This window comes from Chelonoidis abingdonii, chromosome 6 (genome assembly GCF_003597395.2).
Source record: "Chelonoidis abingdonii isolate Lonesome George chromosome 6, CheloAbing_2.0, whole genome shotgun sequence".
In the NCBI taxonomy this organism is placed as follows: domain Eukaryota; kingdom Metazoa; phylum Chordata; order Testudines; family Testudinidae; genus Chelonoidis; species Chelonoidis abingdonii.
In genome coordinates this window covers 46888993-46912566 of record NC_133774.1, presented here as the reverse complement: position 1 = coordinate 46912566, position 23574 = coordinate 46888993, and the positions used below count along the sequence as shown (strand labels likewise).

Genomic DNA, 23574 nt, shown 5'->3' with positions numbered 1-23574 from the left:
GACACAGGGTACAAATGGATCATAGATCCTCAATGTATAGGCTGGAATGCTTTGAGACCACCTACCTCAGTTCAAAGTATTTATTCTCCTGATGTTCCTCTAGGTGTTGAGTTGGAGGAGGAGAGAGGCCAAGTGATGATGTCACATCCCCTCTTTTATACTTTCTTCCAGCTTGCTGGAAAGATATTTGCTGTGAGGTGGTTAGTCTGCCCCCCCACCTTGTCCAAGAAATCTCTAGTATAGTGGACTCTTTTCTTGATAGGCGTTGATGAGCCATTAATACTGTCTGGCTACTCCATTGTTATACCTGAAAGGCTGGGTGTGGGTGTTTCCAGCCTCACAAAATATTACAAAGAGACATACAGAGTAAAACTTCATAACTTCACATACAACGATAGTACATACAATCCAGGAGGATGTTATTGTTCAACAGATCAAGACTTTTAAAATGATACCTCACAAGACAAGCTTTGTAAAAAACATAATTATATGACAGTGGTGAATATGGGGGTTCCTGGGTGCTGCTTTTGAGGTACATGTCCCAATCTCTGTGCTGTTTACTGTGCTTTGTAGTCATACTACCCAAGTATTTGGAGAGCTCATCATTCCGCCTCCAGATTTGGGTAGAATTATCTTGGCTTTATCAACAGCCTCATATGTCACAATTGTCTTCTCAGGCGATATCTTTAGCCCTAACTTCTCTGCTCCAACTACTACTCTTTCTAGCAATTTTTGCATCTCTTCTTACAATGATCTAATTAAGTCAATATCATCAGCAAAGCACAGATCACTATTTTTTCATCCAGTGCTAGTTTCATCCTGCTGTAAGTTGTTATTAGTAGCGCTTAACATTTATTCACGCTAACGACTGCAGTCACTGACAGGATGCAGCGCTGTATGTAGTGTCCCCTTTCCAGCCGTACAGATGGTTTTGCCTCGCCGAAGACCTCACTTCCGGAGCAGCCATTTTGGATCTCGCTGGCTGGCTGCTCGGGCAAGGGGCGGGACCTAGGCCGGATCTGCTTGTGATATCGGTTCGGGGGTAGATTGTGGGGCGCTGGAGTGGAGCAGCCGCCGCCCGGTGATCACAGCGCCCGGCCGCCCCCGCCATGTCGGACTTCGACAGTAACCCCTTCGCGGACCCGGACCTCAACAACCCCTTCAAGGTGAGAGCGAGGCCGGCTCCCGGGGCGGAACAGTCCTTCTCCTTCTAGCTTGGGGCCGGTGCGTCTTCTGTTCGCTGAGGGCGAACGCACCCCGCGGGGGGCTGCCTGCGCGCCCGGCCTTCCGCCGCAGGCCCCGGGAGTCTGCCTTTGTGCCCAGGAAAACAGGGCAGAGACGCCTTCAGGTCCACATCTCCCGCCTGCCCAATACCCGCGCGCTGTGGGGCTCCCGCAGGCCCTGCCTCCCTTCCCCAGGTTGGGTAGGGGCCCGGACGCCTGAGCGGCGTTTTGCCCTGTTACACTGTAGCATCTCCGTTCGCCCGGCGGCGGCGCCCCGCTGTGGCTGTTGGGAGGAGGCTATGGAGACCGCTGGAGGAGGCTGTAGCTCTGCGTCCGGGAGAGGGGCCGATAATCGCTGTAGTAACTCTGCAGGGTTGTCCCATAGGCACCAGGCAGTATGTGTTACGCAGCGGACCTGTGTGTACAAGTGGTCGCACCCCTTCCAAGCAATAAGTGCTAGACGATCGGGCTGATATGTAATAACAAAAAGGCAAAGACAACAAGATCTAAAACAAAACCCTAGCCTGGCGTTAGTCTTCTAAAAAAACACATTTCACAGTCACCGCACATAAAAACTTCCACACCAAAGGAAATATATGCTTTTAAAAAAAAATCTTACAGTTGGTTCCTTCATATTCAGTCTTGCCCCCTGTCTGTTAGCAAAGATTCCATTTTTCTGGTCTCCATTAGATATTTTGTTATAATGCAAGGATTTATAACCCTAATCTGCAGTTATGGCACCAGTTACCTTGGACTGGAGTTAAAGTTCAAAAATTAAACAAGCTGCTAGTTTAGTTTAGTTTTTCCTCTCTTCCCCAAAAATTCAAGTCTTGTGTTATTTCCCTTCTTAAGTTTTGCTAACCTTGCTATTTCTAAAGCACATGTTGTAATGGTATTTGGGCAGCAATAGGAGGCAAAGCTTTGCTCTCTTTTTACGAAATTAAGATACGTAATGTAAAGGTCTTTGAAGATTTTCACTTCTTGGACTGCTGTTTGTAATATTCAGAGTTCAGAATTCCTCCTTTACTATCCCTACAGCTTCAGCCCTCCCTTTCCTCTTCATTTGCTGTTTTTATGGCTCAAGTGTTCAGTGTCACAATACAGGGCAACTGCACCTGTATTCCTCCTCTGGGCTAGCAAGAGCACCCACTCTAGCCTCCTGGCTGCAGACTGCACAGTTCCTTGCTTATACTGTAAATTCTCCAACAAAGTCAGCCTGCTTTGTTTTCCTTTTCCTTTTCCTTCAAAGATAGTAAACAGTGTTATTGTCACAGTTAAGTTACCCTCAGCTCTTTTTAATCAGGTACAGTTATTCTTAAGGTACAGTAACTCCTCACTTAAGGTTGTAGTTATGTTCCTGAAAAATGCAACTTTAAGTAAAACAACATTAAATGAATCCAATTTTCCCATAAAATTTAATGTAAATGTGGGGGGTTAGGTTCCAAGGAAATTTTGGGGAGCAGACAAAAGGATTTATATACTGTATAGTACTGAATTGTGCTGTAGTTGGGAGGTGTGCCAGCTTATCCCATACAGGCTGCAGACAATGAGACAGGCAAGGATGCTAGGAAGCACCTTGCACAGCAGCAGCTCCCCCCCTGCCAGAAAAACAAGTGCTGACTTTGCCAGGGAATGCTCCAGGCCTGCCTCTTCCCCTGCCCGCTTCACTCTAGGCCCATCTCTTCCCACCCCCACTCCACCTCTTCCCCACTGCATCCCCGCTTCTCCCCCTTCCTCCCAGTGCTTCCCTGCTGCCAAACAGCTGTTTGGCAGCTCTTAGGCTTGGGACTTTCTACAAGGGAGGAGCGGAGACATGGCGTTTCCTCACTCCTCCCCCTCCCACCAGTGGTGGATTTAGAGTTAGTGGGGGGCCCTGTGCTCAGCTTCATTTTTGCCCCCCCCCCGGGGGGAGCATTCTCTCTTATCTTCCCCCCCTCTTCATTCTTTTTTCTCCATTCTCCTCCTGGGGCTCAGGTCTGGGGGTGAAGGTTCTGGGAGTTAGGGTATGGGAGGGTGCTCAGGGTGGTGGTGCAGGAGGAGGCTCAGGGCTGGGGCATGCAGGAGGTGCAGAGGACTTACCTGGTGCAGCTCCTGTTTGATACAGGGGTTGTGCAGGTGGCTCTGTGCAGCGCGGCACCACTCCTATGGCCGTGATTCTGGGATTCTCTCCAGCCGGCTTTGAAGGGGAAAGCACTGCTTCTCTTGGGCCGCTGGCTGCACAGCTGCCCCTGCTCCTCCTGAGTCCTCTGGCCCATGCTCTCACAGCTACATTCCGAAAGGGGCGTTAGAGCTGCAGGTCAGGGCCCCCTTAGCCCCGGGCCCTGCAGCCCCTAAAGCCTCTGCGTTCCGTGTGGCCCTGCCTGCTGAGGAGGGGCAGCCTTTCTGCTCATTTGCTCCCTCCTTCACTCCCTCCCAGAAAGTTCTAAGCACCACCAAACAGCTGTTTAGCAGTGGGGGGAAGGGCTGGGAGGAGGCAGCGAAGAGGAACTTGTGCAATGCTCTCTTGTAAAGTCAGCCAAATGATGTTATAAGGGAGCAATGCACAACTTTAAACGAGCATGTTCCCTAATGGAGCAGTGACATAACTTCGAAACAACATTAAGCAGGAGGATATTAAATGAGGAGTTACTATATAAGCATTTAAAGAAAAACATTAAAAATAATAAAAGAACCTGCAGTTATGCTAGTAAGCTTACTAGAGATCATTCCCTCAGTCCAGCAAGAGCTCTGGTTGGTGATTAGTCCTTTGAACCCCACAGAAGAATTTTCCCTGTGGTCACAAGTTCATCACAGCTAAAGCTCAGAACAAGCACATAAAGTCATGAATAGGTAAGGCCCTCCTTTATCCAGTTTTGGTCTTTGAAGAGACTGTGAATAGGTAATGCGTTTCCTTCTCAGAGTGAAACTTCAAAAGGCTGAGTTCCTGCATACCCCAAGTAGGTGCATTTGCATATCCTGTAAAAGAAATTTCATAAAGCCCACAACACTGACAGCTTAAGTCACAATTGTGTTCTGAAGTATTTTATCTACTATTTTACCTGCTATTGGTAAAGTGCTTTGAGATCTATGGATGAAAAATGCTATGTAAGAGCTAGTTGTTAATAGTAGTAAGGCTGAAGGTTAGAGATTAAAGTGCTAATGATTCCCCCCATCAGTTTTATTGTGTACATTTTATAACTTTATGTACAATAAATTTTAACAATTTAGCCTTTTTCAGCTGTTTTGTATGTCTCTTTCACATCTAGGTGGTGGTGGGGTGAGGTTTAAGTGTAACCACAAACTAATAAGGGGAGACTGCTTGGTCAGGTGTGTCTTGTGGCAGAGTTTCTACTGAGCAGGTGGATAAAAATTGTAGATAATTTATTTAAAATAAAAAAACCCTCAATATTTAATCCTTTTTTTAAAATTAAATACATTTTTTTCTTTATTGGCAATAAATATGAAAATTTAGTTGGAAATTTACAACCTATGTTATGGCCTACAGTTATAATCTATTAAAATTTAAATTAAATACAAAAAAATTAAGCAATACCTGTTGATTGCCAGTTTTTCAAAAAGGAAGTTTGAAATTAAGCAGAGACTTCCCCTACATTTTTTTCATGGAACACTGCTTTTGGGCTCTGCTAACTAGTGCTGACTGGTGGAATAAAATAGTGTTATTAATCTGGGATGATGAGCAGTGGCTGCAGAACTTCAGGATGTAAAAATCCACTTTCCTAGAAATCTGTGTAGAGTTCAAACTGGTACAGTGGAACACCTACATGAAAGCTGCCCTCAATATTGAGAAGCATGTGGCCGTAGCTATATGAGAGCTCGTCCTCCTTATTCCCCCTCCCCCTGATTGCTACTGGTCATTAGCTAACCCATCAGAGATGGCAGTTAGGATTGTTGTCATGAAGGTGTGTGCTGTTGTCTAGAGCAGAGGTTCTCAAACTGTAGTCCATGGATACAGCTCCATTCATGTGATCTGTGGATAGTTCCCTCTAAGGCGCGCGCCTGGGCGGCCGTGCACAGGAGAATGAAGGACTGCCCATCTAATTAGGGGAACTGTGCAGGTGTGGCTCCACTAATTAGGTGTCTGTGTCCTGGAGAAGATGCACATGTAAGATGAGGTGGTGGCCTTGGAGGGAATAGGGGGTAGGGAGAAAGGTGGTGGGGGCAGTGGGGTGAGAAGAGGAGGTGGGAGGAATTTGGGACCTGCAGGGCTGCAGTGGGCAGAGAAAGAGGCGACTTTCCCCAGCTCCAGGGCTGCAGCTGCTGGGGAAGAGACACCCCCTCCCCCACCTTCCTTCCCAGCTCCAACTCTGGGGCTGCTGCAGTGGGTGAGAGAGGGAGACAGACACCTTGCTCCTTCCCAGCCTCAGCTTGGTAGCTGCTGCTGAGTGGACAAGGCTGCTCTCCCAAACCACAGTAACTCCTCGGGGTAGGTTCCAGGGAAATTTTTTTCACTAGACAAAAAACTGTATATTTATATAGACACACAGTATACATTTTAACAATTTAATACAGTTCACAGCTGATCATTGTGAAGCTTAGTTGAGGTGCTACTAAAGTTAGAGGGTGGAAGAGGGAGGGATATTTCCCTCGGAATGCCTTGCTACTAAATGACCAACTAGCACTGGGCTGAGCCCTCAACAACACCTTGTTAATGTACCCTCTCACACAAGGCCGCATGAATAGGAGGGAGGGGAGACAGCATAGCAGACAGAGACAGACACACGCCTTATGTGTGGGGGAGAAAGAGAAATGCACACTGCTCTTTTAAGTAAGCTGACCCACTGTTAAGTGCATTGTCTTTTTAAGTTGATCAGAAAGTTTAGACAGCAGCTGCTGCCCCAGGCGCTCTCTGTCTCTCTCCGTCCATATCCCCTCCCTGCTCTATATGGAGAAGGGGTAAGCGGGAGGAAGGGGGACACCCTGACATTAGCCCCCTGCTTCCTTGCCCCGCACAGCAAGCAGGAGTCTCTGGGAGCAACTCCAAGGCAGAGGGCAGGAGCAGCACATGGCAGTGCGGGGAGGGACAGCTGAACTGTCTTGATAGCCTGCTGGGCAGCTGCAGCACAGAGAACTTAGGGGAGGGGGGAACTGATAGGAGGCGGGTGTGGGGTGCTGCTGGTCCACCCTGGTTACAAGTGCCTACCAGCTGGCTCCAATGGGCTTCTTTTCCTGCAAGCAGTGGACAAAGCAAGCGGCTGCCAAATGATGTTAGAAGGGAGCATTGCACAACTTCAAACGAGCATGTTCCCTAATTGATCAGCAGTGTAACAACCAAACAACTTCAACCAGGACGACTTTTAAGTGAGGAGGTACTGTACTGCAAATGATTTCCATTACATTTGGGGAGAGCCATGGAAACCATTAAGGCCAGATCTTTATCTGGTATAGTTCTCTCTTCAGAGTACTCCCATTGACTCTTAAGTAGCAAGCAGCCCTAGGTTTGGTGTGGATGCTGCTATAGGATAAAGACCTTATTTGCAAACTCTTTGAAGCAGGGATCTGTCTGCAAACTCCAAGCCATGTTTTCATGTGCTTCAAGGCTTATAAAAACTCAATGAGTTCACTGTGAGTTTTTGAGTTGGTGACACACACAATGTGAAACCAGGAGAACTTTGCCTGTTTCTACAGGGCTCTGTTGCATTTGCACAGCATGGATCCTAAACACTAATTTAAAATACCCATAACCAACCACTTGATGTTTTACTTCCCTTCGTATTTTCAGTATTGTCGTTTGTTTGTGGTTTTGTGGCTTTATTACTTATTTTTACTGTTGTGTGTGAAATATCAAATTTAGAGTGGACATCTCAGAAGTTGCATAAGCCTGAGTGAATGCCCTCTACTCTACTCTCCAGTATCAGAAAATATTGTATTAATATTGCAATGAGTGTGACTATTTCTAGTTGACTCATAGATTTGTATAGCATCTTAAAGCTGAGCTAGGTGTGCAGTAATATGCATGCAAGAGGGATAGTTTTGTGAACTGCAAAAGTCTGTAGCATCTTATTGTTTTGGCAGATGTTTCATTTTTTGAGAGCAGCTTTCCCTGAAGGTTTAGTGATCTATGGTAAGAGTAGGTTATTTAATTGGGCCTTTGGTGTTGTTTTATTTTAATTCACATTTAATCCAGAAGTGAAACATGATTCTTAAAATTGGTACCCTACTACAGTACATACACCTCTACTCCAATATAATGCATTCCTGGGAGCCAAAAAATCTCATCACCTTATAGATGAGACTGTGTTATATTGGGTACGCTGTGCTGGACTGGACCGGCTTCCCCAGCGGTGATTTAAAGGGCCTGGTGCCGAGGCCCTTTAAATCACCGCCATAGCTCCGGCAGCTGGGCTCAGGCAGCACTTGAAAGGGCCTGGGGTTCCCCACAGTGGCCGAGCCTCTGACCGGGCGGGGATTTAAAGGGCCCGGTACTCCAGCCACTGTGAGGAACTTCGGGTCTTTAAATCACCACCGGAGCTCCAGCGGCAGGGCTTGGGCAGAGATTTAAAGGGCCTGGTGCTCAGGCCGCTGCGGGGAGCTCTGTACCTTTTAAATCATCACTGAAGCTCCAGCAACTGGGCTTGGACGGGGATTTAAAGGGCCCAGGGCGCCACGCGAATTTGCATAAACGCAGTAAAGTAGGGGAGGTCGGGCAGTGCTTTAAAGGTCCTGGGGTTCCCCACTGCTTTACTGCATTATATCCAAATTCGTATTATATTGGGTTGCATTATAATGGGATAGAGGTGTACATAGTTTTAATTGGTCACTTTTTTCAGCTGTGTATGCGTGGTTTTCATTGAATACAATTCAGCTAACCTACCTATATTGTATTTATTGGTCATCATTGTCCTGTGGAAAGATAAACTGACTGTACCAGACCCAAGGGCTATTTAAAAAATGTAACAGTTGTCAGTCCAGTAAGTAGGATAGTAGTCAACCCCCAGAAATGGATTTGTGGTTGAAAACGGGTTCTTTTGAAAAGAAGACAACAAATAATCAAACCAGTGACTGTGCGATCAGCGAAAAGTTCAAAATCGAACATGAGAGTACAGCAAGCGAACATACATCTGCAAAGGAAATTTTGAGTGCAGCCCTGGGTTTACCAGGAACCAGTATGAGTACCAATAATGAGAATACACTGAAATGCCAATAAATGGTAAGACAATACCACTCAAGCTATATTAATTTAGGCTTTATAGGGACTGGTGAACAAGACGAACCAAGGCCACAATGTGTGTTATGCTACGGAGTGCTGGCTAATGAAAACTTGAAGCATGCAAACCTCCTGCGCAATTTGACGACAAATCATGCTGCTTTCAAAGGTAAACAGCGCTGAAAAAATTCAGGAGAACTGAATGAGTTGAAACAAGGGAAAGTAACAATGTTTGCTCATACAACAGTAGATGTAAAGGCCCTGGAAGCTTCATATCGTGCAAGCCTTCAAATCCCCAAAGCGGGGAAGCCTCACGCTATTGGGAAGAACTTATTCCCCCTGGAGCTAAAGAACTTGCGTTAATAATGTGTGGCGAGAAGATGGCAAAGCAATTAGATTGTGTACCTCTTTCAAATGACGCTGTCACGCAGAATTCAGGATCATAACATCATAGAATATCGGGGTTGGAAAGGACCTCAGGAGGTCATCTTGTCCAACCCCCTGCTCAAAGCAGGACCAATCCCCAGACAGATTTTTAACCCAGTTCTCTAAATGGCCCCTCAAGGATAGAACTTACATCCCTGGATTTAGCAAGCCAATGCTCACACCACTGATATTAAAGACATTCTTGTGAAACGTGAACAACAGTAGGTATTTTGCATTGCAATTGGATGAGACGACTGATATCACTGACGCTGCAAATCTTGCATACATCAGGTATGAGTGGAAAGGGAAAGTGCTGGAAGATATTTTGTTTTGTCATTCAGTGCCAAGAAGAACAACCACCAAACAACTTTTCCAGTTACTAGATGAGTTTGTGAAGGAATGCAGTATTGATTGGAAATGTCGTGTTGGAGTATGTACTGATAGTGGAAGAGCAATGACGGGAAGACACAGTGGGATAATGGCTCGTATCTGTGAAGTGGCACCTAATGCCACATGAATGCGCTATAGCATTCATTGAGAGGCACTAGTTGCCAAGAAAATGCCAGTGGAAATGAAGGGTGTTTTGGACTCTGCAGTAAAAACTGCTAATTTTAATACAAGCTAGATCTATGAATTCTCAAATTTTTAGTGTTCCATGTAATGAAATGGGTAGTGCTTGGGTAGTGCTTATGTACAGCTTCTTCATACAGAAGTATAGTGGTTGTGAATAGGCAAAGTACTTGTTTGTTCGAGCTACATTCAGAAGTACAGCTATTTCTAAGAGACCATCCATTTCAGTTCACAAGTTGTTTTGAAGATTCATCCTGGCTCTCGGGATTGGCTTACCTCTCCGATGTATTTATGTAGATTCATAGACTCTAGGAGTGGAAGGGACCTCGAGGGGTCATCGAGTCAAGTCCCCTGCCCTCATGGCAGGACCAAGTACTGTCTAGACCATCCCTGATAGACATTTATCTAACCTACTCTTAAATATCTCCAGAGATGGAGATTCCACAACCTCCCTAGGCAATTTATTCCAGTGTTTAACTACCCTGACAGTTAGGAACTTTTTCCTAATTTCCAACTAAAACCTCCCTTGCTGCAGTTTAAGCCCATTGCTTCTTGTTCTATCCTTAGAGGCTAAGGTGAACAAGTTTCTCTCCTCCTCTGATGAAACTCTTTTAGATACCTGAAAACTGCTATCATGTCCCCTCTCAGTCTCTCTTTTCCAAACTAAATAAACCCAATTCTTTCAGCCTTCCTTCATAGGTCATGTTCTCAAGACCTTATTCATTCTTGTTGCTCTTCTCTGGACCCTCTCCAATTTCTCCACATCTTTCTTGAAATGCAGTGCTCAGGACTGGACACAATACCCAGCTGAGGCCTGACTAGCGCAGAGTAGAGCGGAAGAATGCCTTCTCGTGTCTTGCTCACAACACACTGTTAATGTATCCCAGAATCGCGTTTGTTTTTTTTGCAACAGTATCACACTGTTGACTCATATTTAGCTTGTGTTCCATAAAACCCCTAGATCCCTTTCCACCATACTCCTTCCTAGACAGTCTCTTCCCATTCTGTATGTGTGAAACTGATTGTTCGTTCCTAAGTGGAGCACTTTGCATTTGTCTTTATTAAACTTCATCCTGTTTACCTCAGACCTTTTCTCCAGGTTGTCCAGATCATTTTGAATTTTGACTCTATCCTCCAAAGCAGTTGCAATCCCTCCCAGTTTGATATCATCTGCCAACTTAATAAAGAGTACTTTCTATGCCTAAATGAGTTGAATGCTGGGTTGCAGGGAGTTTCAGTGAATATATTGGATGTGCGAGACAAAATCCATGCAACAATCAAGATACTTGACTTGTTTGCTAGTCACGTCAAAAAGGATGATTTCAGCACATTTTCAACATTGGAAGGTTTTCTGTCTGAAAATGAACTGATGCTTAACCAAAAAAAAAAAAAAATGAAATTGAAGAACAAGTTGTTGCCTTGAAGCAGCAGTTTGAAGATTACTTTCTGGTAGAAGCTGAACCAAACAACTGGATATGTAATCCTTTTGGAATTGAAATCAGTGAGCTGCCTTCTGGTTTGTTCAGTAAGGCACAAGAGTGCTTGTTGGAGCTTTCTTGCAACAAAACATTACGGTCAGAATTTAAGACATTCCGTAATTAAGTTCAGTTCTTTGAATCCAAAAGACTACCCAGAACTTGCAGACAAAGCAGTGCGTTTTTTGTTGCCATTTGCTACTACATACCTGTGTGAGACAGGATTTTCATCACTTACAGCCTTTAAGTCCAAATACAGAAGCAGGATGAATGCTGAACCTGACCTAAGGCTAAAGCTGACAAACATTACACCCGGCTTCCCTGAACTTTGCTAACAAAAACAGACACATCCATGTCTTTAGAAAGGTAAGACTACTGCTATTAAAAAGAGTTGTGTGCTTTTATTTGTAGAAAGTTTTTTTGTTAAAGGTTTTTTTTATATAGTTCTTTAATCCAAAGCTCTTTACAGTAGTTACTAATGGTACAAACAACATTTGGAAAGATCATTAAGTGGTCCGCCAAGACCCTCAGCAATTTTCAAGTGGTCCATGGACAAAAAAGTTTTAGAACCACTGGAAAGAGTTCTGTCCCCCTGGGTCAAAAGATTGGGAAATGTACAGGAAATTAACAACATGTTTTCACAGTTGGGTTTCCCAACTTGTTGTAGGGCCGCTAATGGGACTCATGTTATTCTTTGCCTCCTGCACCTGGCCTTGAAGTTCATAAATGGAAAAAGGTACTTCTCCATGGTTAGTGCAAGGCCTCATTGATATCATGGAAAGTTCCAAAGCATGTCTGTGGGGTATTCAGGAAGGGCCATGCCACCAGAAAGTCTGGACTTTCTGCAGTGACGAGTGGAACTTTTGCATCAATGGTTCTGTCATTCCATCATTCATTCTGGGTGAAGCCTTTTACTGAACATTTTGCTAGAAGACAGGAACTATGTATCTATACACTGAATAGTTGCAAAAATGATTGTAGAATGTACATTTGGAAGATGGAAAATAGATTAAAGATCCTGAGGCTGATGAGAAACATCTTTCTGTTATGATAGCTGCTTGCTGTGTTTTGCACAACTTTTGTGAGAAGAAGGGAGAGAGCTTTGTAAATGGATGGGAGCAAGTGCTGGGCACACTGGGTGAAGATTTTGAAAAGCCAAATGGAGACATTTACCAAATGATTCATCTGCTTGGGGGCACAGAGGAAGGGGTGCATGGAGCTCATACTTTTGAGTCCAGGTGCTATTGTAAAGTGTGTATGTGGTTTTCATGTAAGCCATTTATTAGCATGTTTTTTCTTCTGTGGATGTCTTGATACAAGAATTTTATCATAGTTGATAAGTGAGGGCATTAAAAACAATGAAAGGACAATACAATGTGAATATAGTGTTTATATCATGCTTGTGTCACTGTGGTGACAGTGTGCTGCACACTTTAGTTAATGGTGCAGGACTCAGAACTGTGACTGTAAACACTTCCAGTACTTCAGTGCCAATGAATACCAGTTTGAATGTTTTGAGCAGTAAAAACTCATTTCAGAATTCATAAAGCTGTGCAGATAGAAAGTTTCAAGGTCATATGATCCAAGAGGATTCTTTGTCTCTCCATCCCTAGCAGTTTTCTGTGATGTGCTAGTCATTTCTCTTGTCCTTTCTTTCTCCTCTTCTCAATGGTGGTGCTATAGGGAAAAAGTGTGTGTGTGTGAAAGTGTTGGGGGACCCAAGCTGTTGGAATTGTAGCCTGTATGCTCACACCGATAAAATGTTGATTTTCCCTTCTCATTTTGAGATTTCCTTTCCCGTAGGCTCTTCCCAGTCTTGGGTGAGATTGTATAAACATCTAATCTCCAATCTTTTTCCTCTGTGTAGGAGCCCCCAGGTCTGAGAGTTGGGTGGCAGGACAAGAGGAGAAAAGGGGCGGGGTTCTGTCAGTGTGGGATAGGGGAACTAAATTTCAAATGGGTTGTGAGTGATAGGGTGGCAAGTTAAAGAGGCTGGATCAGTGAGTCCTACCAAATGCATGTGTAGTTCTGCAGACTCTCCTTATGTTGGAGGATGTTATCCTGTGTTGTGTTCCCAAAAGACAGAATCCTCCTGTCCAGAAAGGCATAGCTGCCCCAAATCTGGTGCAGGAGTGAAAAGGAACTGCAAGCACTTTGGGCAATGCCAAGAGAGGTGCAATGCCATTCAATCTTTGTGCCAATTAGAGCACTATGTGCTTTTAAGTTTTCATATTTAACACCTGCAGATCAGCATAAGGGGTACTTCAGAATTAATAAAATTCTACAGTACATCAAAGGGTATGTGTGTGAATGGTTAAGCATCTTAAAATCTATCTTTCTGGAAATGTCTAGCATAATTTTGGCAATTTGATTCATAACTCATGTTAGCTCAAATCTTTGATCATTAATGAAACCCTGAGTTCGAAACATGATTTTGTGTGTGCATTTTCTTTTCTGTATTTGCTGCTAAAATAAGTGTCTTTTTAGAACAATCTCCAGTGGGGAGTGGGAAAGTCAACTGGGTGGGTGAGAGACCAGTAAATGCTGTTGTGGGACTGTATGTGGTGGGATAGAGCAAGCTTAAGTGGTGTTTGTGTATTGACGTATTTATAGAAGTAAAGGCATGAAGAGTTCATATAGTCTCTAGCACATCTTGTCATTTTCAGTAGTGCAGTGGTTAGGTGTGGTATTTAAAAGCTCAGGAAGCAGAGTGAAGGTAAACTTTATGGTGCCTGAACTAAGTTGTTCAAACTCAGCTGGCAATTTTACTGTAATATCATTGCATACTTACTGAAATTGATCCTCTCCACAGTTTGGGTCTTTTGCCTGTAGTTCAGATTGATTCTTTTTGATGGAAGGTGCCCCCATGATCTTTGAAACTGTTTGCTCCCAGGTTCACCAAGTCAACAAGATCCTGGTTTGAAGGATCTGTTGGGGAATCCACAATATGCTGTTGTTGAGTGGGATGATCTCCAGCAAACATATGGTCCAGCTTCTCATAGTACCAGCAGACGCTGGTCTGCTTAGTGGTTCCATAGTACTTACTAGTCCTGTGTGCCAGCTGGAGCTCTGTTGCCTTACTGTGGCTCTGGGGTGTCCCAGCTGTGCTTCCTGTCCTGCATTTGTTATAGCTGCTTGTACAGCTGGTAAGCAACTGCCCTTCAGATGTGACTAACGGAGCTTCTCTCCTCAGAAGGCAATGAAGTCCTGGATCTCGGCATAAGACCACAGTTAAGCATGAGTCATGATGATCAATAATTAGGCTTGTGAACTTCTCACAGCTGGAATAGCAAAAGACAAATTCTTGCCACACTTCAGCATTTGAATGGGGAGTTGACCTCCAGTCAAGATGATCCCAAAGTATTAGAGAACGCACAGGTAAACAGGATCCTAGGTAGCTAGCAAAGTAGTGTGGCATAACAGGAGGAGGACCCGGCAGATATGCAACAGTTTTTTCACACCTACTGTGCTGTGGGTAACCTCATCCTGCATATCTGTAAACCCACTTGCAAAGTGGCTTTAATGTACATTAAAACACCAAATGATTGGCAACAACAAAATGTTTTTGGATGGAAGATATTTTAATGTGAAATAACTGAAGTTAACTCACAAGAGATTTGAAATATACACAAACCTTAAACTATGCCTTTCTGTGTGGCATCGGCTGGAATTAAAGGAACTTATTTTATAGTATAACACTTGTTAATTTTCAAGTTATATTCTCTCTTTGTGGTATTATATTTTTGGCACATGTAAACAATACTGCACAGAATGGTGTTGATTTTGGGATTGTTAAAATACTTTTACATGGCATATCTGAAAATGCTTCTGAATTTTTAAAAAAATTGATAAGTTTTCAGATTGATAGTATCCCTCTTTAAAACAGGAGTCTATAACCCAAGCTCAGATATTTTGAGGGTCAAGAAAAAAGGAAAGAGAAAAACAGGTAATAGTTATAGGAATAGTAATAGGAAACAGATTTTTCAAAACTTTTCAGGAGATTTGGTTTTACAGTGAAAACTGTACTGGAAAAAATGTATCCAATGTAATATTTCAGTGAATTAGGAATTATACGTGATATTTTTATAGTGCTATTACTATCACAGACCATTTTAAATTACTCCTTTTTTTCATTTGTTTTATTCTTCAATGAACTTTATACAGTAAACTTGTCTATCTTGAACGGATTTGGTCAGTGTGGAATATATCTTGATACATTTTTGTATAAATCATGGCAATAAAACCAAAATTTCTTTCTGAAATGAATTTCAAACCTACTGACCTTCAATGTCCTGCCTTTTCCCTCTCTAGATTTCTTTATACAGTATTGGAAATACTGTAGTCACCAATAAACAAACACTCTACTAACCTCAAAAATGCTTCAGATAATTTCATAAAGTTCCAAAGACCTGAGGCTACAGTAACGCTCAGGCCAGTTTCAATTTTGTTTTGTTTTTTCTTGTATATAATTCTGGAGTAATTCCATGTAGAAGAGTGGATTTACTTTTGGCACACCCTCTTGTGGCTGGGTGTGGCATGGCAGCTTTCTCCTGTTTAGCACAGTTTGCTGATGCTCACTTGAGTCTCATGGTGGAATGCCTCTTCCGGAGACTCAGCATGCCAGCCAGGTCATGGTTTAATCTTGCACCGTGCCGGAGTAACTAAATTCAAACAACATGTGGTGTCCTTACAAGAAGGTCTTTAGCCCTAAATCTGGTCCTTGTGGTCCTAATGCCTGTGTCTCAGGGCTCTCAGTCATCCTTGTGCCCTCCTCAGGGTATCATGCTGTCTTACCAGTTGCTGGTAGGGAAACCTTGGCCCTTCTACTATGCCAGTTTCTGGAGCCAGCAGGCAAGTTCTGCTTTGTTCATCTCCTTTCTGCTGCTTCTCTAGACTCCTTCCTGTGGTAGCCTTTTCCAGGCTTTCTCCCCATAACCTCCCTAGTTTCATCATATTTTTAGAGTCAGGACTCTAAGGGCCCTCTGCTGGAATCCCCCAGCAAAATCCCAGCAAATATACCAGCAAATATAAACTTAAACCCACATCTGCCTTCATTGGGCTTGTCCTTTCGTCTCTTTAGTTTCCTGTGCCCTGTTTCTTGTTTAACTGCCTTGCAGCGCTCTCTGCTGGGAAGTTCAGTTCCTGCTGTTCTTTTAGAACATGCCACCTGTCTGTCTTCTGGTCTCTTGCCTTCTCTACTCAGTCAAGGATCCCAGAGGTTACTCTCATGGTCTCTCCCTGACTCTTCAGGTCTTTCTACTCTAATCCCAGAGAGTAACTGCAAAATTCCTTTCTCTCTTTCTGCAGCTCTTTCTTCTCTAAACTTCCTTTGTTTATAGTCCTCTACCAGTGCTTCTCCCTCCCCCTCCTCCCATCACTAAAAGCTAGGCTTCATCAATTCAGCCTGGCCCACTATCCAGGTGCAGGCTGCTACTCAGTTGGCCTCAGGGCCGCACTCGCCCTATCTCCACCTCTGTGGCATGCACTTCCCTCACAATAAATATATGTTGGTATTATTTCAGTGAATGGCAATGATTACTGAGATTGGAAACTTCCTTTCAGTAGCTGCATACTCCAGTTGTAATCAGAAGGTTTTGCTTCTATAGTGACTGCAGGATTGGGCTCTGTATCCTGGATCTTTCACGGAGCCCTGCACTGTCAGTTTCCTGTTCACTTCATTGTGGCTCTGTGCAGACACACAAGGTCTGCAGTTCAGAGCTCAGTGTGAGATTGGAGCATAAGGTAGGCTTAATTCAGAAGTGTGAAAGTTAATTCTTTTACAGAAAAGTCATGCTGCTAAGTAATGGGTGTGGTAAGAGAACATGAACAGAATACAGTTATATCTTGCTAAATTATAACATGGACCCTGATCTTGCAAATACTTCAGCAGATGCTTAACTGGATGGATTGAATTCAGTGAGATTACCTCTGTGAGTAGAGCCAAGCACGTGTCTAAGGACTTGTATTCACTGCAGTGTTAGCTCAAGGTAAACGCAAGTGTTTACCTTTCATGTGACTCCCCCGCACACACAAGTCTCTAGCTCCAGTTACCTGAGGCTTTAAACTAGAGTGCTGATGGTGCTGGAACTAGTAATGCAGTGAGACTCAGCTGCTCTGTGCTGCTGATACAGATGTGTGCAGATTGGGTGTTTCACATTGTTATTACTCTTGCACAAGCTAAGCTAACTCAGGATTAACTTGAGTGTACATTTATTTGAGCTAACACTGCGGTGAAGACAAGCCCTGCCTGTTTGGCAGAGTTTGTTTAAAATGTTTCCATATGGCGTTTCCATAGCCTTTTTTAAATCCCAGAATTATCTCTGCTGCCTTATTGTGTATACGTGCATTACAGTTAATGCTAGTTCTGCACACACAGAAAATATACCCAGTGAATTTCTCTGTATATACTTCTTTACTGTAATTGAATGCATATATGTAAGATGTGGTTTTACTATCCTGCTATACTTCGATTTTAAAATATTCTTATCTCTTCAAATCCTTGCGAAGTTCTGTATTGGAGATTTTAATGATGCAGGTTTTCTTTTAACTTTTACTAAATAGGGGTTAGAGCTTTAAAAGTATACTCAGAGGTGAAAGTAACTTAAGGGACTTACCAGTATGCAAGGCGCCCGGGGTCCTGAGCAAGGTCCGGGGCAGCTCAACCGGAATGGGCGTAGCTGGGGCCAGACTACCCCATCCAGCCCTTCAGCACGGCCCGGTGGCGATTTAAAGGGCCCAGGGTTGACGACCGCTGCTAGTGCTACCCCAGGGTGCCGGTAGCGATTTAAAGGGCCGGAGCCCTGGGCCCTTTAAAAAGCTGCTGGAGCCCCAGGGCTCCTGGCTGCTGCTACCCTGGTGTTCCACTTACGATTTAAAGGGCCTGGGGCTCCAGCTGCGGTAGCGGTGGCCGGGAGCCCTGGGCCCTTTAAATCACCACCGGAGCCCCATGGTAGCAGTAGTGCGAGTGTTGTCTGGAAACTCTGGGGCTCTGGCAGCAATTTAAAGGGCCAGGGGCTCCAGCTGCTGCTGGGAACCCCAGGCACTTTTAAATTGCTGGGCCTCAGGGAAGCTGCTCCTTTGACCCCCCTCATCAGCCCTGCCAGTACGGTTGCTGTGTACTGGCTCTTACCTGTACACCATACCGTACTGGCTTACTTTCACCTTAGTATACTACATGTATCCTGTTCTAGTAATACTGGGAGATGTTTGATAGATGTTCAACATTGGAAGAGGGGAAAGGTATATACAGAGCAAAAGAAAGTGTTGCACTAGATTATTTCACCAATATGTTACTATATGGAATGTGTTCTGTCAACTGTTTTGAAGAAAAACACTAGTTCAGTAAATGAGCTGTTGAACTTAAACTAAATAGAAAGGGACTGGAGTATCCCACATGTTAATGTAAGCTGTTTCTCAGCATATTTCTCTATTGTAAGATTATCTCATGTTAACAGACAAATAAAATTTTAATGGTGTGAAGTACTTTTACGTGTTTAATTTAGATTAAATTTTTAACTTAGCTCATCTGTTAGGCATGTGATTTTCATGAGGGATTCTTGACCAGCAGTGACTCAGTCAGTCACATGTTTAGTGTGTACTGCTGCAGGAGGGAGACACTAAAACTTTCTTTATACTAGTATTAAGGTGGCAAAAACTTTGGTGTAGGTTTCAGTCAAGTGTACTTTGTTGTGAAAAGTTATTCAGATTGTTTGTTTGTTTCATCAGCATCTTCCTTCTGAGACCTAAAATGATGGGAGAAGAATTCAAGCATAGAAAAATCTTTGCAGTATTTTGCCTAGTACATTTATTTGACTTCTTTAAAACAGTAGATTTCCCCCTCCCTACCCCTCAGTAGGTGGCATCTTTGAACTCTTTGTAACCAACAATAGTTTGTTCACTTAAACAATATAAACCTAGCAATTGTTCTTGCTCTCTTAGTATGGAAAGAAACAAACCTCCTTGATCTTCACAATGCAATATTCATCTGTTTGTGTCAATCTTTTTCAGTCAGTAGCATCTTTTTGGCTTATGAATTCTTGATTTCGCCAGTAGTGGAGCACAGAATTCAGGATGTTGTGGAGGCACGAATCCTTTTTTTTTAATTTGTCACCTAAATACTGTGGTGGTTGTTGTATTAATTAGAATCTTGTGTGTGTGTATATATAGCTAGTCAGTCTTGATGAAATTTCAAGGGTAAGATTAATATTGGAAAAACTAAGATGTTACTGTAGAATTATTGCAGTCCAATTATATTGATTCCTTCCCTCCTTCCTTTTTTTTTTTGTTTGTTTTTTTTGTTTGTTGTATGTATGTGTCTCTTTCTCTCTCTCTCTCTCTCTATGAGGTATGCTGTACTCTATCTGGGGTACCAAATGAAAGATTACAGTCTTGTTCTTTGAATCACTAGAAGCTATGCATCAGAGGCCAAGATTTTAGCGTTCTACTTGTCACTAGGAACAGAGAAAACATGCATTAAAATAGGGAATCCCCGGCAAACTGAGTAGGCAGAGTGCCCTTAAACTGTTCTAAGCAGTTCTCCAGTGTCATACTTAGGAACTTTGCATTAATAGAAGTTGTATTCACATCATCCATGTCTTGTAGGTAAAGCTGAGTGAATTGCAGGTTATTGCAGGAGATATATAGAACAACTTAATTGCAAGTTAGAATGTAAAAAAGAAAGAGGTCCAGTGAACAGTTTATAATTGAAATGAAGAAGAGCTGTTTGTGTAAGTAGTGTTGGTCATTGACCAGTCAAATAGTGTAAAAACGGTGAAACATTTAAAACATTTTAAAATTATTAAAACAGTAGAAAAATGAGACTTTATGGTCTCTAGTAGACTTAGCCTTAGATTAATATTTATGCCTAATTATAAAAAAGTTACTTAACTGAGTTATTTTTACTCAGAAAAATGCAAAACAATGAAATGAAATTCTACAAAATGAAAGAATAATTATTTTAGCAAAAGTTAGCATTTGAACTTGAATATTATTCAAGAAGACATTTACAAAAAAATTAAACATAGCAGCTATAAAAAGTGATTTTAAAATGCTTTTATGCTAGGCAGGCAGCAGGGTAACTCTTCAAGCATCTTGCTTTTCGTTATCTTTTTTTCTTCATCAGCTTCGGCTGTTTCAGATAAACCTATGTCGTCATCATTAAACTGATCAGTATATCCTTCCTTATTTAATGGATATCGATACAACTCATTTATCATTTTCTCTGGTCTTAAATTATAATACAGAGGTGGCCAAAATTATTGACCCCTGGAGCCGCATACAACAATCTTCAGAAGTTTGAGAGCCATGCCTGCTGGAACTCGGGGCTTCTGCCCTGCAGTGGGGTGATGAGGCTAGGGGCTTCTGCCCTGCGGGTATATGGGGTCTCAAGGCATCTTCCATGTGAGAGGAGCCTGCCAGGGTTCAGGGTCTCGGCACGGCAGAAAGAGTGTCTTGAGGCTTCAGCCCTGTGGAAAGTGCATGCCAGGGCTCGGGACTCCAGCCCTGCAGGGAGGGGTAGGGGGAATCAGGGCTTCAGCCCCACAGGTGGCACCTGCCAGGGATCAGGGCTTTAGCCCTGCGGGAGGTGGCTTGCTGAGGCTCGGGGCTTCAGCCCCATAAGGGAAAGGGGTAGTGGGGCTGAAGCCCTGAGCACACACTCCTCGCTGAGCAGAAACCCGTAGCCCCACCACCCCACTGTAGGGCAGAAGCCACGGATCTCTTCCACCCAATCTGGTACGTGGAGAATATGTGGCGTTGTGAGGGCTCCATGAGCCACATTTTAACTGTAAAAGAGCTGCATGTGGCTTGCAAACTGTTTAAATGATCCAGCTTCCGAGCAGTGGAGATCTCTGTTCTATTTCTGGTTTTGAATGGATGATACTCCAAACTAATTTAGTTTTGTTCTACACATGCACATTGTACGTGGAGATATTAAAATTATTTTGTCACTGTAGCTAGAATGCAAGGAGGACACAATCCAAGTTATATTGCTTGAGCTATTGGGATTGCACTCCACATTGTGTTACAACTGAATGGGCTGCTTTTTTATAATTTTCTACCTCCATCAGAATTATTTTGTTTATGTGTATAACCTTTAAAATTTTGCAACAACTGTAGCATATATATATATTAGAGTTCGCTAAGTAAGGCGTAGGTGGTATAAGTTAAGGCAATAATTCAATGAGCCTACAACTCTCAAGGCCTGTAAGTTTGGCTAAGCTGTTATCTAAGGCATAAATGCCAAAAAGCCTCAGCGTAAGTAGCTAGCCAAGAGTAACCGCTGGATCACAAGATAGAATGCTAGTTGACTAAATTGCTGGTAGGCAATCACAAGATGCTAGTTTATACCTGCTTGTGATATATTTAGTTAGGAACATCAGCAGAAATGTTTGACCACAGGGATGCATGGTAAATAATTGAGGCATAGGCTTATAAGCCTATGCCTCAAGTGTTTGTGATTTTGCTAACTGTGTTAATTAAACTGTGATAAATATAGTCTGATTTCCTAAGAGTGACTGTTGCAACCATGCACACTAGGCCTCCCAACTGAACAAAATTTCTGATAATACTGGACCTGATCTTGGGCAAGAACCTACCAAATTTCAGAGTGCTAATTAGGGAAACTAAATCAATAATATAATCAATAGATCAAGCAACACAACCACTGGGAGGTCAGAAGCTAATTGAATTGATCATCAGAAAGGTTTTGGCTCTAAAAGCGTGGCTTAAAGAGGGTAGGTAGCGTATGTGGAGGGATACTATTTTGTCTCCCTTCCTCTTAAGCTTTTGCAAATGGACTGTGTTCAGTATTCTAACCAATTTGTTTCTTAGCGTTGAGGAACTCATTTTTGGCATCAGACGTAGAATTATCCATTTCATATTCTGAATGGACTGAGCTACAGGTTCAAGCAATGAAATGAATTTTCAGTTTTGCATTCAAAACACATTGTTATCAAGAATGTTAATGTGGATTACTTGGGAGCAACATCTGGCCCCCTTCTCTTCAACAGCCTCTTTCTGAAGAGCCTTCTTGCTTATGTGAAGATCTTTGAGACATTAAAGAGATGTACAACAAGACTTGGAGTGGATGAAATGGAGTGCTATGCAAAATGATGCTGAAACATAGCTGCTGGTACTTGTTTGGTTTTGAAAAACTTGATAATACTTTTTTTCTCCTGATGAGAAAGTTGTCAGATCTTCATTACCAGTGAAAAGCTGGATCATATGGGCAGCACATCTGTAATGCAGGAGGTGTGGATAGTCATTTATCAATAAAGCTCAAGGAGTTTTCATATTAGCAATGTCAGTCACAACCAACGTAACCTTCAGTGAACCCAATTCACTAATTATATTTTTACTCTTTTTTTTTAGGGCGAAGCAGTGTTTAGTAAGTTAGAAGCATAAAGTTATCAGTTTAAGGAAAACCACTTACGTAACACACAAATGTTCCATTTTGCACTGCTGCTGTTCATAGAGTCTATTCCTGAGTGATTGCTCTTACCTCATTAATTCCTTCTTAGGGTATGTTTGCACAACAACTAGACACCCATGATGGGGGAGGGTCCCAGAGCACAAGTTCCAGTCCAAGCCTGGCAGTCTACCCAGCAATGAAAGGGCCCTGTAAGCCCAAATTGGCTGACATGTGACAGCTGCGGGTTTTTCTTTGCTGTGTCGACAGACATACCCTTAGAAACTATCCACTGGTTTCCCTTTCATCTCTGCATCAAACAGAAACTTTTTTGTCTTTACCTTCAAGATCCATCATTGTTTAATTGGCCTAGCTAATTGCTTTAGTAACTTCTTGTGATGTTGACCACTGCCTTTACCCTACTAGTATTCCCAGAAATTATTGATCAATAGTCATCTTCCCTCAAACACTTATGCATCTTTTCCATGCTGTTCCTTATACAAGGGGCAAAAACTCGTGGGGAAAAAAAATCTGTACAGCCACTACCGTACCCTTCAAATCCATCCTTAATACTCACCTCTACTGTTAGGCCAAGAAAACTCTGCCTGCGGACTGTGGTTAGAGTTGGTGATGAACATTAACATCCTCTTTCCTACCATTCTCCATCCTACACCCCTCACTTGAAAATATGCAACAAAAGATGTAACTAACAAAACTGCCAAACATAGCCAAATTCACAAGCTTATATATTTTATACTACTGTCCACAACTCAGTTTTCTTAGATTAAAACTCTTTGAGGCAGGGATTGTCTTGCATGTTTGTACTGTGCCAAACACAGTAGGTCCAATTCCGATTGTACATTTGGGCACAACTGAAATATGTTTGTAGTTTTCTTATTTCAGTATTCTCTGCGGTACTTCTTTTATAAGAACGGCTGTACCAGGTCAGACCAAAAGTCCATTTAGCCCAGTATCCTGTCTACCGACAGTGGCCAATGCCAGGTGCCCCAGAGGGAATGAACCTAACAGGCAATGATCAAGTGATCTCTCTCTCCTGCCATCCATCTCTACCCTCTGACAAACAGAGGCTAGGGACACCATTCCTTATCCATCCTGGCTAATAGCCATTTATGGACTTAACGGTCGTTGAACAGAAGCGGATGACCCGCACCCTTCCGTCCCTCCCACAACCCACACGCCAAAATGTACAGCCTGTGGATAGCTGCCCACAATGCGGTCGTTGAACAGAAGCGGATGACCCGCACCCTTCCGTCCCTCCCACAACCCACACGCCAAAATGTACAGCCTGTGGATAGCTGCCCACAATGC

At 43.1% G+C, this 23574-nt stretch overlaps 1 protein-coding gene across 2 annotated transcripts in view; it reads left to right on the top strand.

Moving 5' to 3' along the window:
- Window positions 1–877: 877 nt before the first annotated feature.
- SCAMP1 (secretory carrier membrane protein 1) overlaps window positions 878–23574 on the top strand; it is a 90569-nt gene continuing 67872 nt past the window's right edge. The window contains exon 1 of one of the 2 annotated variants that reach the window (XM_032774494.2): window positions 878–1166. In XM_032774494.2, the coding sequence (XP_032630385.1) occupies window positions 1110–1166 (57 nt within the window). In that variant the 5' untranslated portion in view covers window positions 878–1109. The remainder of the gene's footprint in view (window positions 1167–23574) is intronic. The other variant, XM_032774495.2, reaches the window with a different exon arrangement.